The following is a 15,512-nucleotide window of genomic DNA, read 5'->3' as shown; positions in this document are numbered from 1 at the left end:
AGGATGTTGTTTACTGACAGCCTGGTTTCAAGTTGCAGATAGACAGCCTTTTCAATAACTTTACCTAAGAAGGGGAGGTTGGAGACAGGTCTGTAGCTGCTCATAACATCTGGATCCATGGAAGGTTTTTTAAGAAGGGGCTTGATGATTCCTTCTTTTAGAGAGGTAGGAAACCTCCCTGCTTGCAGAGAGCAATTTACTATTTTGTGAAATGCTGGACTAAGCAGGTCAGGGCATTTCAGCATATGTTTAGTTGGTCCAGGGTCCAGGTCGCAGGTTGTCTGGCGGAGACGACAGAGGATGTCTGAGATCTCTTCCTCACTAATACTTTTGAAATCAGTCCAGGGTGTTAGGTTGTTTTTGCAGCTATTTCCATTAGTTGCATGAGTCTTGGGTGCTGTGGACTGAATGAGAGACCGAATAGAAGATACTTTGTCGGCAAAGTAGCAGGCAAATTTCTCACATAGCTCCTTTGAGGGAGTTATAGTGGGTTTTAGACAGGATGGATTACATAGTCTATCAACTGTGCGGAATAGTTGGGCTGGTCTGTTGGCGGCCTTTGCGATCTCCTGTGATAGGTAGGAGGATTTTTTCTTGGTGATCGCATTTTGGTAGCTTTCCCGGTGAGAGACAAGGGTGTGTTTATCTTTTGAATTCTGAGATTTTCGCCACTTCCTTTCTAGTCTGCGCACTTCTTTCTTTAGGTCCTTTAGTGAGCTGTCAAACCACCGTGCATGGTGAAGTGGTGTAGATCGTTTGATGCGAACTGGAGCGAGGGCGTCATAGGCAGATGACACTGCATGGTTGTATATGCAGACTAGAAAGGAAGTGGCGAAAATCTCAGAATTCAAAAGATAAACACACCCTTGTCTCTCACCGGGAAAGCTACCAAAATGCGATCACCAAGAAAAAATCCTCCTACCTATCACAGGAGATCGCAAAGGCCGCCAACAGACCAACCCAACTATTCCGCACAGTTGATAGACTATGTAATCCATCCTGTCTAAAACCCACTATAACTCCCTCAAAGGAGCTATGTGAGAAATTTGCCTGCTACTTTGCTGACAAAGTATCTTCTATTCGGTCTCTCATTCAGTCCACAGCACCCAAGACTCATGCAACTAATGGAAATAGCTGCAAAAACAACCTAACACCCTGGACTGATTTCAAAAGTATTAGTGAGGAAGAGATCTCAGACATCCTCTGTCGTCTCCGCCAGACAACCTGCGACCTGGACCCTGGACCAACTAAACATATGCTGAAATGCCCTGACCTGCTTGGTCCAGCATTTCACAAAATAGTAAATTGCTCTCTGCAAGCAGGGAGGTTTCCTACCTCTCTAAAAGAAGGAATCATCAAGCCCCTTCTTAAAAAACCTTCCATGGATCCAGATGCTATGAGCAGCTACAGACCTGTCTCCAACCTCCCCTTCTTAGGTAAAGTTATTGAAAAGGCTGTCTATCTGCAACTTGAAACCAGGCTGTCAGTAAACAACATCCTGGACCCTCTACAATCTGGCTTTAAAGAGAATCTGTACTCTGAAATTCTTACAATAAAAAGCATACCATTCTATTCATTATGTGCTCCTGGTCCCCTCTGTGCTGTTTCTGCCATTCTCTGCTGCAAACCTGGCTTGTAATTGCCAGTTTTAGGCAGTGTTTACAAACAAACTAACCAGCTTCTAATAGGCTCAGCTAAGCAGAGTGTGTTAGTCACACAGAGCCTGCAGGGGGTGTGTACAGCTTCTAGCTAATCACAAGCAGCCCTGCACATTCCAGTCTGACTGCCTCAGCCTGACTGTGCCGACTATAGAGAGAAGATTAGATCATATAACAGAGATAACACAGCTACTGTGCAATTAGGAAAAGCTGCAGTAAGCCAGACCACATTAGAAAAGGCATAGGAACTTATAGCATAGAAGAAATAAAGATAAACAATTTGTTACAGAGTCTCTTTAAGAAACACCACAGCTGCGAAACAGCCCTCATCCAAGTCTGCAACGATCTGCTCATGGCAAGGGACAGAGGGGAATGCTCCATCCTAATCCTGTTGGATCTCTCAGCTGCTTTTGATACAGTTGACCATGAAATCCTGCTTAACAGACTGCAGGAGTACTGTGGCATCAGTGGATCAGTCCTCCAGTGGTTCAGATCATTCCTGACTGACAGAACACAGAGAGTATCCCTAGGACCTATAATGTCCAAACCTGCACCTCTACAATTCGGAGTGCCACAAGGATCAATCCTATCCCCTCTGCTGTTTGCAATCTACATGTTGCCACTCGGTACACTTATCCAACGACATGGCCTGACGTACCACTGCTACGCCGATGACACACAGCTATACCTGTCCTTCAAACCTGGTGGAACAGACCCTACCCCAAAAATAAACTCTTGCTTAGCTGTGCTTCAGGCATGGATGAATGATAACTGGTTGAAACTGAATGCTGACAAAACTGAGGTCCTGTTTGTCCAAAGCCAGTGCTCGCCATCAAAACAGCTCTATCCTAAAGCAACACCAATCAGGATTGGGAATTCAGACAAACAGCTCCAACCTTGTGCGCAGCCTTGGCGTACTAATCGATGGGGAATTGAGTTTCAGAAATCAAATTTCATCTGTAGTTAAATCTTCCTTCTTTCATCTGAAGAACATTGCAAAGATTAAACATCTGATTCCCCCAGAGGATCTTCAAACCCTAGTCCACGCCTTCATCACATCACGGCTGGACTACTGCAATGCCCTTTATGCTGGCCTCCCCAAAAAAGACCTGCGTCGCCTGCAATTAGTGCAGAATGCTGCTGCCAGATTGCTAACAAACCAGCCTCGCTACTGTCACATTACACCGATCCTTCGCTCACTGCACTGGCTACCAGTAGAATGGAGAATACTCTTCAAGATTGGACTGCTGACATTCAAATCCCTGCACAATCTGGGCCCTGGATACATGAAGGACTTGCTGAAGCTGCACCACACCTCTCACAACCTCAGATCAGCAAGTTCTATAAACTTGGTCACTCCCAGAGTGCACCTCAAAAAATCTGGAGACAGAGCCTTCTGTCATGCTGCCCCTACTCTTTGGAACTCCCTACCACACCCAGTAAAGACAGCACCATCCCTGGAGCTATTCAAATCCAGACTGAAAAGCCACCTGTTTAGCCTGGCATTTCCAGATTTATAAAATTCTTCCTCTGTACCACGATGGTCGGAGCCATGCTTATGCGCTTTGAGTCCCACGGGAGAAAAGCGCTTTACAAATGTTATTTGTTGTTGTTGTACAAATTCATTAGGAGTCGGAGTCGGCGCATTTTTTCCCGACTCCGACTCCAGGCACCCAAAATTGCCCGACTCCACGACTCCGACTCCACGACTCCGACTCCACAGCCCTGTTTCATGCTAAGCACATTAAGAACTCTATAATTCACAGCCAAGCAATAAGGTACAACCGGATTTGTTCTGACAGGATGGACAGAGACAAGCACCTGGATCGCCTTAAGAACACTTTCATTAAACAAGGTTACAGTCCTCATATGGCTGAGGCCCAAATCAGGAAAGCCAGCAACATCCCCAGGACTGAACTCCTGAAATATAAGCAAAACCAGAAAGAGGAACGTGTCCCTTTGGTTGTCACCTATAACCCACACCTGGAAATCTTAAGGAGGATTGCTAAGGAACTACATCCCATTTTACACAAGGATCACAGACTGAGAACGATATTCCCTAAACCTCCACTCGTCATATTGGCAACCACACAATCTAAAACAGATGATTGTCAGGAGTTCTTTGAATAGGCCTCAACAAAACGGAACATCACCCTGCCAACAAAAAATATGTGGGACCTGCAGACACATTTACTCCACTGACAGGGTAAGGATACCAGGTTCACAACAGGAGTACAGAGTACAAGGTACATTTTCCTGTGGTTCCACCAATCTGGTATATCTGATCATGTGTGCTAAATGCCCCAATGTTATGTACGTGGGAGAAACTGGACAAACTCTGCGCAAACGTATGAATGGACACAGGCACACTATTAAAGATACCAAATCTGGACTCCCAGTTGCTACACACTTTCGGCCCAACGGACACAGCATGGAGGATCTTCGTGTCATTGCCCTGAAGGGTGGCTTCAAAACGTCAAATGATCGTTTAATAGCAGAAACAAAATTTATAAATTGGTTCAAAGCTGTGCAGAACGGTTTGAATAAGGACAACAACTTTTTATATTGGTATGAGACTGATGATATTTGAACTTTTCTCAGCCATTATAGTTGAACTTGTGAACTAAGAATTTACGATACCTCTGTGTCAGTCCAACTCCCAGGTATGTGAGCAGGGAGTAAACAAGGATCCTGATCTTAGCTTACAACCTCTAACCCCAGGTCGATGGTCTGTGTGAATTAAGGCATCTTATTGACATGTATTTATGCTTGAAAAAATATCTGTTTTCCCTTTTGATGTTGCATGTATATAAGCTGTCTGTACCACCAGTTTGCAAACTAACAGGATATAAGCCAGACGAAGGCTGCAAGGCCGTAAGCTTGCTTATTTTTATTCATTTTTAGTTAGCCAAAAAATGGTATCATCCTGATATAAAACTTCTTGCTTATAATGAAAGACAATCACGGTATTGCTGTATTATAAATAAGATATTGTACTAATGGCAAATCTGGTAAGTGGGTTCATTCTTATCTATAGGGCAAAAACATAAATCTGAGTTTGCAATAAATGTTTTTCTCAATGAATCTGCACTTCTCTAGATGGAATAATTGCCAGCAAAAGTGCTCCTTCACCACACCAACATATAAGTGAACTTACACTCATTGGTTTAAGCACAGAGCAATAGCTTCCTGTCTTAAGATGGCCATATTCTTATAAATAACCACCTAATGCAGCAAAGTGATCGATTCCTACCACAACAAAATCGATCAAATTCCAGTGTTGCACTTTTCCATACAGTGTAAAGGTGGCCACTAACGGTCCAATTTCAAGCGAAAAATCATTCAAGGGATCAGAAATTCTGATTGGATTGGTTGTAAATAATCTCAGTTGATGGGCACAATCCATTACGAACGATTATTAAAACGTCATTGTCGGATTGAATTTACGTCAAACCAAAATTTGGATTTTCTTGTTGGTTGTGATAGGAAGCAAAGATTGGTTTGTTGATTGTGTAGTGAATGATTTCACTTCTGATCAGAATGAACAATTTTTTTGCTAGAAATTGTGGCCACCTTTAAGCTATGGGCTGTCAATCCTTTGCTGCTTTTGCACCCAAACCCCTCATTCCACCTTGATCTTGTGTTCTGTAAAAATTAATCTATTTGACATTTTTGGGGAATCAATAATCTGCAGGCAATCAAATAGGAAAATCAATGTGTATGAGCACCTTTATTTAGTGTCAATTAAAATCCCCAGAAAATCCATATCGTCAGACAAGTTGAAGATTTTAATAACACAGGGAAATGCAGTCCTCAGTAATGTCAACCTGGTTCAGGTTTCACTGCTGCCAGAACTTCCTCTTGTTTTTTAGTTGTTATCAGGCAATTCTTTGCTAGTGATATAAAACGATTGCCATCCTATGAGTTTGTATGGCATGAATGTCTAAATTGTTTTCAAAAGATTCATACCTTTTATTTGTAGAGACTATACAGGATACTAAAATCAAGAGAACATTCAAAAATAATTATTGTAGTCCGTGTTCTCCCCAGAAACTTTTTCCAGACGGGTGGCTTGAAAAAGTAGCCAGGTGGGGCGAGATGAGAGAATGCTGGGCCAATGCTTCTCTCCACAATTCTGCTTACAGCATAGGAGGAGGTGAGCTGATGACAGCCGGGTGCTTACCAAAACTAGCCGGGTGGAGCACATGGCTAAAAGGGCCTGGGGAGAACATTGCTAGTAAAGTGCATACACACACACTATAACTGTCATCTATAGGGATTGGGACTTGATATCTAGGGAAACCGCTCTGGGCATGAGCTCATACAGACGTGTCCCTCATATACAGCTGAGCCATATGTACTGTTGCAGTAGTAACTGTGTTTGTGCTGTCAGGTGTTGAATTGTTTGTGTTTGCCTCTAGCATTGGGGCACTGGTTCTGTTTTGGAATTCCTGGCTCACCACCCTACTACCATTTTACCAAGGAAGTTCCCCAATGCACCTGTGTGTTTTAACTACAACCAGTTTTGGACTCTGACCCTTTGTTGAAAATTTGGGTCTCATGGATGGATCTCATCTAATAATTACCCCCCCCCCCCCCCCCAAAAAAAAAAAAAAATAGAAGAAAAAAAACTTACACCAATTACAGCTCTTCCAACTAATAAATATCCTGTTGATTTTGAGATAGGTTGAAAGTTTATATAGACATGGATAAAAATTTGCATGCAAATGCCTTTGTGAATTCACATAATTGCCGATAAAGTTCCTCAACACATGTACACACTAAATAACTATTCATGTATTTTATGTTTGCAGTACAGGGCAACAGATTTTGTCGTACCTGGGCCAGGCAAGGTAGAAATATCATTTACTCCAAATGATGGTGGCAAACCCATTAAATATATTGTTCATGATTTTGATGGTATGTAACATTTTGCTTAAGTTGCTATATTTCATGACTGGATATTCTTACTTGCATGAACCATGACTAGGATTTCAACAAACGTATTTACTTTTGTCATTTATTATATGAAATGTCTGTATTATCTCTGCTTTGTATTATGTGATCATCATCCCGTGCTAAAAATGTCAGATTTTTCAGATTCGGTATTCAGTGGGTGAGTCATAAAATTTAATCCAATGAGTTCCAATGAGTTCTGGGTCACCATGAGCTTGCTGGTTAGTCTGTACCTCTCGGTGTTACAAGCCCTACTGCATAGAGCCAAAGTAATCCATGCCATGCACTGATGAGGATCAAACAATCCAAAACAGACTGTATGCATATTGGATTATTATGGCACTGTACAAATTAACAAGCTAACACATCATTGCATTCCAGCGGTTCTGGAGGTGTGTTTAGCTTCTAAGGGTACAATGGTTAATTTGCATATATTCAGTAGTGATGCCCTGGGAGACATCTCAAGCTCACTCCAACCTGAATTATTGCAAATTTTCTGTTTTAAAGCGGAATATAACCCTGCATTTCAACTTTGCTCTAAAACATTATTTACAGTATATTATATGCAACCAGCATTTTTTTTTTTACTAGACCAGCATTGGAAGGGTTACACAGGGCTTTAAAGTCCATGGAGATTTTTGCAGACGCATCCGAACTTGAGTTAGATACTTTTTGTTTACACAAATGTATCTAAGTGTTTATTGTGACTCATCTCTCTCACTGAGGAGTTGGAGGACAGCCAAAGAGTGTGTAACATTTCTAAATATATACATATAACTAAATAGAATGTAACTATCTGAACGTCTGCACGGAACTTAAAACCTCTGTGTTTAACCCTTCCAATGCTGGTCTATTAAAAAAAAATGCTTTTTGCATATAATATGCTGTAAATAATGTTTTAGAGCAAAGTTGAAATGCAGGGTTATATTCCGCTTTAAGAAAGCAAACTTTTGTTTTTCTTAACATCTTAGTAAGGGGGCTTTTAGGACCATTGTAGTCCCTTACACACTCCAATGAGTTCTGGGTCACCATGAGCTTGCTGGTTAGTCTGTACCTCTTAATGAAACTAGGAACAATCGATTTGAATCTTGTTAAATCAATTTTTATTGTTGTATCTTGTTGATATATGGCGGAGACATGGATGGTCATGAGTATACTTGGTGTGACATATTGTTTGAAAGGGTAAATTTAGATTTCCCCAATATGGTATTGTAAAAGTCTGAATTTACCCTTTCAGTGTGTTAAAAACGAAGATCAGACAAAAATTTGGAGGAGTTTGCAGGTTTGTTAAAACTCCTGCCGCAAAGGAAGATATTGCTGGAGACCATGACCGTGTGGAACCTGCATGGGTAAATATTTATGTTAACAGTAAGGAATGTCAAATGCTTATTTGCATGGGCATAGCAATCACCCCTGTGACCCCTGCCAACGCAGGGGGGCACAGAGGCTTTGGGGTCCCCTCCTCCTCCCTCTTCCCAACTGCAATTGCAACCAATTAACTAAAAACCTCCCTGTTTGCTCACAAAAACCATGTGCAGGAGCATGTGTAATTTTTCCTGCTTTTAGACGCTGCTGCACAGCAGAACACTCTCTGCTACCATCCGCTAGCTCCCGATCCAGTGACCCGCATGGGCTTCAGGGACCAAGGGGGCCCCATGTTATAATTTTTGCAGGGGGCCCTATTGAGTCTAGTTACACCCCTGCTTATTTGAATGTGTTACCACAAATACCTTATTTTTCATACTATAGGATGCACTTGGGTACGTCTTATGTTTTGAATACACGGTAAAAGTATTCAGAGTGCACAAGGAAGCACTTACTGCATCCAGTCGCTGTGCTCCTCTGCCCCTCACTCCAGGTCCTGCAGCTGCACACGCGCTCCTCTTCTCGTCCGTCTTCAACTGCTGTTATACACGCTCCAGTCCTTGTACTTCCTAGTGCACTCCATATTTCCGGATTGGTGGTTTCCTCCTACTGCGTGACCCTAGTGATGCATGTGCACTAGGGTCTCTCATGATGTGCAGTGCACACGTGCGCTGCTGGAGTCACGCAGGGAACCACTAATCAGGAAGTACAGAGCCCACCAAGAAGTGTGAGGACTGCAGCAGGCATCGGCAGAGTACAGCAGCAGCTGGAGACAGAGGAGAAGAGGATCAGGTGTACAGCAGCAGGACCGGAGCGAGGGAGAGGAGTGCACCAGCTGGATCAGGTGAGAGCTTAACCACTTGAGGACCAGTCTTTTTGCCCCTTAGAGACTCTAAAGTGAGAATAAATCTCGCTTCAAAGAAATGTAAAGGATGGAAACCGAGAGCCCAATATAGTGCAGTAAGTCTTGGTAAATGGAATAAGACAACACAACAACAAGTAATATACTCACAAGCCTGGGTTACCACTAAGGCAACCACTGATGATGCGGGTGGGGAGAATTATAACCTGACCCCACTCAGGTCTAAGTCGCTCTCTGTAGATAGGAAAACGGGGATACACCCCTCCACCCAGGGTGGACTAGATCAATGGAAAAATGCGGAGTAACAGAGGTGCCAAATTAGAGTAAAAGATTTTAAAAACCACTTAAAAGGAGGGGGGTTGGTGGTTACCGCCCTCAAGTATATAGTGACCAGCCAATGAGTCGTATATAAGTAAACAATGTAATTTATTTTAAAGATCTCCAGGCAAGCAACGCGTTTCACGGGTCCAGAGCCCGCTTCATCAGGCAATCAATTTTGGAGATACACTGAAGAGACAGAGAGAGAAAAGACAAAAATACACAAATGAACGAGATCGAATATAGCCGTGGGCGCCAGACCTTGTCCAATTCAAAACAATTCGTAATCAAATGTAAGCTCAAAAAAGATGAGTGTAACACTCAGCTGTTTTCCAAAAGATCATATGACATGTATTATACTGTGCGAGGCGAAATGCCATAACTGGGTGGCCAATTATAAATGCCTGTAAACACTAGGGAAAAGACTGGATTCAAAACATGCATACATAATTCAGTGACCATAAATCATCAGATTGCATAAAAGTGAGTGAACATACAAAGTACATTTGTCTTGGGACTAATTATAAATGCCCCATAGGGGATGATCTAAAGCGCATGGTGCATAAAGTGCTATGGAATAAAAGGTGGACAGATCTGTTCAAGCTGACAAGTACTCACCACGACTGTGTCAATTCAAGGTAAAGCGCCAACTGTGAGGGGATGCTGCCTCCACTTGAGGTTATAACAGCGCTGGATGTAGACGTGGACGAGTATCTGATCCGGAAGTAGACAGCGCGTAGCTGTTTCCGGTAGTGTGGTTTGACAAAGGGACAGCGCAGAAGGATGGTGACGTCATGACGCTATGTACGCATGTAAAGGGTGGACGCGGATAAATGGACGCGTCAGACGCTGCTGAGGGCAAGAGCATGCGCACTTTGTATTAGAAGATGGCGCCGCCATATTGGAAGAGGCAATTGCACGCCAGTGTTAGTTAATCATTATGCGTGGTGTTTTTAGTAACTAATGTTTGCGGCTGATAGGGAAATTGTCAAGGAATGTAATTTATATGTGACAGGCTCTCAATAAATGAACTTAAATGTAGTTATATTCACGTAGGGAGTGCACTGCTACCATCTAGTGGCTGGTTATATTAAAGCAGCCCTTCCTGGAGAGGCTGTATACAGTACAATGATAATGTATTTGATTTAATTAAAATGAGAATATGGAGAGTTGGGCGGCAGTGTTCTCCCCAGAATTTTTTTCCAGCCGGGTGGCATGAAAAAGTAGCCGGGTGGCGTGCGAGGGGGGAATGCAACTCTGCTTACAGAATAAAAGGAGGATGAGGAGGCAAGCCAATGTACCTGCTAAGTACACACAATGCAATTTCCGGACAGATTTATTGTCATATCGACAATTTTCAACATGCCTGATCTGATTTTCAGTTCACTTCTATAGGAAATCGTGCAGAAATCAGATAGGACATGTTGGGAATAATCGATCTGACAATAGATCTGTCAGAAAATTGCATTGTGTGTACCTAGCAGATTGTTTCAGATTAAGGTGCTCAGGTCCCTTTTTAAGCAGACCTGAACAGAGAACTTGCTCTCTGCTCTAAAAGATGCACAACAGCATAACCTTTAAAGGACAACTGTAGTGAGAAGAATATGGAGACTGCCATATTTATTTCTTCTTAAACAATACCAATTGCCTGGCAGCCCTGTTGATATATTTGGCTGCAGTAGTGTCTGAATCACACCAGAAACAAACATGCAGCTAATCTTGTCAGATCTGTCAATATGATCAGAAACATCGGATATGCTGCATGCTTGTTCAGAGGCTAGGGTAAAATTATTAGAGGCAGGGGATCAGCAGGACAGCCAGGCAACTGGCATTGCTTATAAGTAAATAATTATGGCAGCTTCCATATCCGTTTCACTTCAGTTGTCCTTTAAAGAAAAACATTTCTTTGTTACAGCTGATACAAATGCTGCAATAAATCTGCAGTGTGTCTACTTCCTGCTTTCTTGTAAGCAGACATGTTAACATTTAGTGCTTTTCAAATGAGCTTCTCTGCAGTCATGTGACACAGAAAGAGATCAAATTACACAGGCTAAACTTTCTAAATTCAGGGTGCATTTCTCTGTTTCCTTCTGTCCTGTGCAAGAGTTCAGCTCCACTAAGTGTCCCCAGTGTGCAGGGGGAGGGGCAGCACTACAGACACGATACAAAGCTGGGGCCAGGGGGAAACACACACAGCAGGAGACAAGTGCACAGGGGGCTGCCTTTTTACAGACAGATGCTCTGCATGGCTGTGTCTCCTCTGCCCCCACAGCAAATAAATAAACATGCAGAGGTGTGAAGGGGCATCACTTCTCCTGATCTCCGTGTCTCCCTCCAGCCGGATTAAACGTGCAGCTGCCGTTTTCAACTACACAGGCATGTTGTTTACCTGCAGTCTGGAGGAGAAGGAGAGACTACATGAGCCGCTCTGAGGCTGTCCCGGAGACCCACGTGGCTCTTATCTCACTCCTGGAAGCTGCTGCTGTATCGGTTTTGTTTTGTTTTTTTGTTGCTTTACTGCTCTCTCTGTTTTCATTCACGAGAGTGAGAGGCACTGTAATAAAATAGATCCTAATACTCGGAGAGCAGAAGGGAGAATTGGAACAGGAGTCCCGCCCCTTACAACTCGCCCAGCCAATCCCTCCCTGTCTCACCAGAACACATGAGCTGACAGGCAGAGGAGCGCTCCTGCAGTGTAGTGTCAGCCTTTGCTATTGTGCGAGGCTGGCGCTGACTGAAAGCAGGCAATGGAGCGCTCCTATGTGAAGTTTACTAGAAGCTCCAGGCAAGCACATGACGACAGGCTTCAAATCAGCCGGGCGGCCCGCCCACTTAATTAGCCCTGGGGAGAACACTGGGCGGGGGATATGGGATGGGATGGGGGGGAACAATTAGAGAGGGAAGAGACAGAGAATAGGGGAGGTCTAAACGTTGCAGAAGAGGAATTTAGAAAAAGATAATAGACAACACTAACCATTACATCTGACATGAAATAGGTAGGAATACATACTGAATTTACGAGTGATTGCCAAAAAATTAACGAATAAACATGGTTGTTAAATATGATAAAAAACAGTAAAAAGACAATAAAATGGTTGTTAACACGCAATGGACAATTATAAGAGATTATAATGGATTATAAAAATCTAAAATCTAAAAAAGGCGGTTAATCAAGGGGAACGATAAAAGAGAGGACTAATGATCAGCAAAAGATTGATCCATTAGAAAAGATCGGTTAAAAGAGTTTTTCTAAAACCTCATTAAGGCCCTCAGGAGCCAGGGTCCTGAGGGTCTGTATCTAATACATCTTTGTTCTTCAGAACCTCAAAAGTGTTGTGGGGTGAATGAATGGAATCTATTAGGGTGATGGTAAGTGACCGGGGATCACCATTGTGGTGTGTGCTGAAGTGTTTGGAAACGCTATGTAGGGGGTAATGCTTTAATATATTTCTCTTATGCTGTCCTATCCTGCTACGGGCTAATTGGGTGGTGCGGCCAACGTATTGCAGATTGCAGGGGCACGATATGACGTAAATAACGTTCCTAGAAGTGCAGTCAATGTGATGTTTGATATTGAATTCCTTATCAGTAGTATAGGACTTGAAAGTCTGAGTGGTTGTGACGAAGCAGCAGGCTGTACAACGTGAGTGAAAGCAGGGATGAGAACCCGGATTGGCTGAGGTGGTTATGTGTACTGTATTTGTTTGTGTATGTTTAATTTTACTGGGGGCTAGTAATCCACGTAAATTCAGGGCCCTTTTGAAGGTAAGGGATGGGCATTTTGGTAGTGATGTTTTAAGGTAGGGGTCTTGGGCTAGTAGTTCCCATCTGTTTTTTAGAATGGAGCGAATTTCTCCATGTTGGCTACTGTAGCCGGTGATAAATCTTGGAAAAGACGTTGTCGTGGTGGGATGATCTGTGGTGGGGGTGGGGGTAGGGGTCTTGGTGGCTTTGTATTTAGCGTCTTTAATTAATTTTTTTGGGTAACCACGAGTCTGCGATTGTGCGTGGAAGTCGGATAATTCCGTGCAATTGCGGTATATTCTTTTATATTGGCAGTAGGGGGTATTGGTGGTCCAGGGTCTATGATGAAAGCTGTCGAAATGTATGAAGTTATTAGCATCTACCTTCTTGAAATGGGTATTGGTCTTAATGGTGTTATTCGTGGAGTATAGAACCAGGTCAAGGAATTCAATTGAGCTGGAATGATGTTGGAAAGTAAATGAGGCCTGCCGGGTTATCATTTAAATATGCAAGGAATATGGGAATGTTTGTGTGGTCACCTTTCCAAATGAAAATAAGATCATCGATATATCTTTTATAAAAGATTATGTTTTCTGCTGTAGAATGGATTCTGCACATGTGTTGATGATTTGCTGTTGTGTGGTGGGCATATCTGGGTAATTGGAAAGAAAGAACTGAAGTGCATTGAGGCCGAAAGGGTTGGGGATGTTGGTGTACAAAGACGATACGTCACAAGTAAGCCAGCAGTAGTCTGCATACCAGTATATGGGTTTCAGAAGCTCTATGAGATGTTGGGAATCTTTCAAGTAGGACGGCAATATTTGCACTAATGGTTGTAAATGTTTGTCAACAAATTTAGACAGATTGCTGGTAATGGACTCCATGCCTGAAATGATAGGTCTGCCAGGGGGGTTTGTAAGTGATTTGTGTATTTTTGGAAGGTAATAGAAGAATGGTGTTTTTGGATGATGATCGATGATGAAATTGCGTTCGTTCTTGGTAATAATGCCGTTTGAGAATGCTTTATTGATGAACTGTTTCAGGGTGTTGTTAAATTCAAGGGTAGGATCTGTAGTTAATTTGGCGTAATGTAGGGGGTTGTCTAGTAATCTGTTAGCTTCAGCTATATAATCCAGTTTATACAGAATGACTATGCCGCCTCCCTTATCGGCAGGTTTTAAAATATCATGATTACGTCTCAGGGTCTGAAGGGCATGTTGTTCTGATTTATTGAGATTGGAAGTATCAGTGGTCAGATTGAGTTTTTGTAGATCGTTTAGTACTAGTGTGTAAAAGGTTTCAATGAAGTTACCTTTGGACGCAGTGGATCTACCCTTAAGTTCGGTGGTGATGTATTTTTCAGTTGCAATTTCGTTCGTATTGGCTGTAACTATTGGTAATGCGTCATTGTTGGTCAAAATGAGGGTATCGGTTGGGTTGGAGAGTGATGATTGGTGTTTTTTCATGGCAAAATGTCTTTTTAGGGTGAGTTTTCGGATGAATGCATTTAATTCTGTGAATAATTTGGACATGTCTGATGAATTGGTGGGACAGAAAGAAAGACCTTTCTCTAGGAGGTGAGTTTCTGATCGGGATAACCTATGATTGGATAGATTGAAAATGCAACGGGTCTGTGTTGTTGCGTCAGTATTTATTGGATCTGGGGTGATTGGCGATTTCTTTTTTCTTTTCCCTCTGTGTCCCCTTTTTCTGAGTCTGGTAGTGGTCTCTTGTGAGTAGGTTTGGGCTGAAGGATAGTCCTGGATGCCGTGGGGCTCGGTAGTGGCATGATTAGTGTATTCTGTGTGAACGAGAGGGGTAGATCTAAAAAAGAGGACGTTAAATTGATAGAAGTATTTTGACTGGCATTTGTGTCTGGTTGTTGTTTGATAATAGGTCTAAAGAAGCTGGTAAGCGTATTGGTTTTGGTATGAAGTGCAGGGCCCTGTGTACTAGGGCAGATGGGGGAAGCCGGTTGGGTCTCATGTGTACTAATTTGTGAAAGGCCTAGAATGTCGACCGTGTGTGAATGATCCTCTAGACCAATCTAGAGGATCATTCACACACGGACGACATTCTAGGCCTTTCACTAATTTACATGCGTACATAGCGTCATGACGTCACCATCCTTCTGCGCTGCCCCTTTGTCAAACCACACTACCGGAAACAGCTACGCGCTGTCTACTTCCGGATCAGATACTCGTCCACGTCTACATCCAGCGCTGTTATAACCTCAAGTGGAAGCAGCATCCCCTCACAGTTGGCGCTTTACCTTGAATTGACACAGTCGTGGTGAGTACTTGCCAGCTTGAACAGATCTGTCCACCTTTTATTCCATAGCACTTTATGCACCATGCGCTTTAGATCATCCCCTATGGGGCATTTATAATTAGTCCCAAGACAAATGTACTTTGTATGTTCACTCACTTTTATGCAATCTGATGATTTATGGTCACTGAATTATGTATGCATGTTTTGAATCCAGTCTTTTCCTTAGTGTTTACAGGCATTTATAATTGGCCACCCAGTTATGGCATTTCGCCTCGCACAGTATAATACATGTCATATGATCTTTTGGAAAACAGCTGAGTGATACACTCATCTTTTTT

The 15,512-nt window shown here is 42.7% G+C and overlaps 2 protein-coding genes across 4 annotated transcripts in view; one reads left to right on the top strand and one right to left on the bottom strand.

Moving 5' to 3' along the window:
* Positions 1-15,512, top strand: part of IDH1 (isocitrate dehydrogenase (NADP(+)) 1) — a 270,398-nt gene that overhangs the window by 119,410 nt on the left and 135,476 nt on the right. For all 3 annotated transcript variants that reach the window (XM_068244943.1, XM_068244941.1, XM_068244942.1), the window contains one exon: positions 6,473-6,578. In XM_068244943.1, coding sequence (XP_068101044.1) covers positions 6,473-6,578 — 106 coding nt within the window. The remainder of the gene's footprint in view (positions 1-6,472; positions 6,579-15,512) is intronic.
* The window catches only part of LOC137524735 (uncharacterized), a 44,220-nt gene that overhangs the window by 9,457 nt on the left and 19,251 nt on the right, over positions 1-15,512 (bottom strand). The gene's annotated exons all lie outside the window — the stretch shown is intronic.

The sequence above is a fragment of the Hyperolius riggenbachi genome, chromosome 7 (assembly GCF_040937935.1).
Source record: "Hyperolius riggenbachi isolate aHypRig1 chromosome 7, aHypRig1.pri, whole genome shotgun sequence".
Taxonomy (NCBI): Eukaryota; Metazoa; Chordata; class Amphibia; order Anura; family Hyperoliidae; genus Hyperolius; species Hyperolius riggenbachi.
Note: the sequence above shows the minus strand (reverse complement) of the source record. Positions and strands in the feature narration are given on the sequence as shown.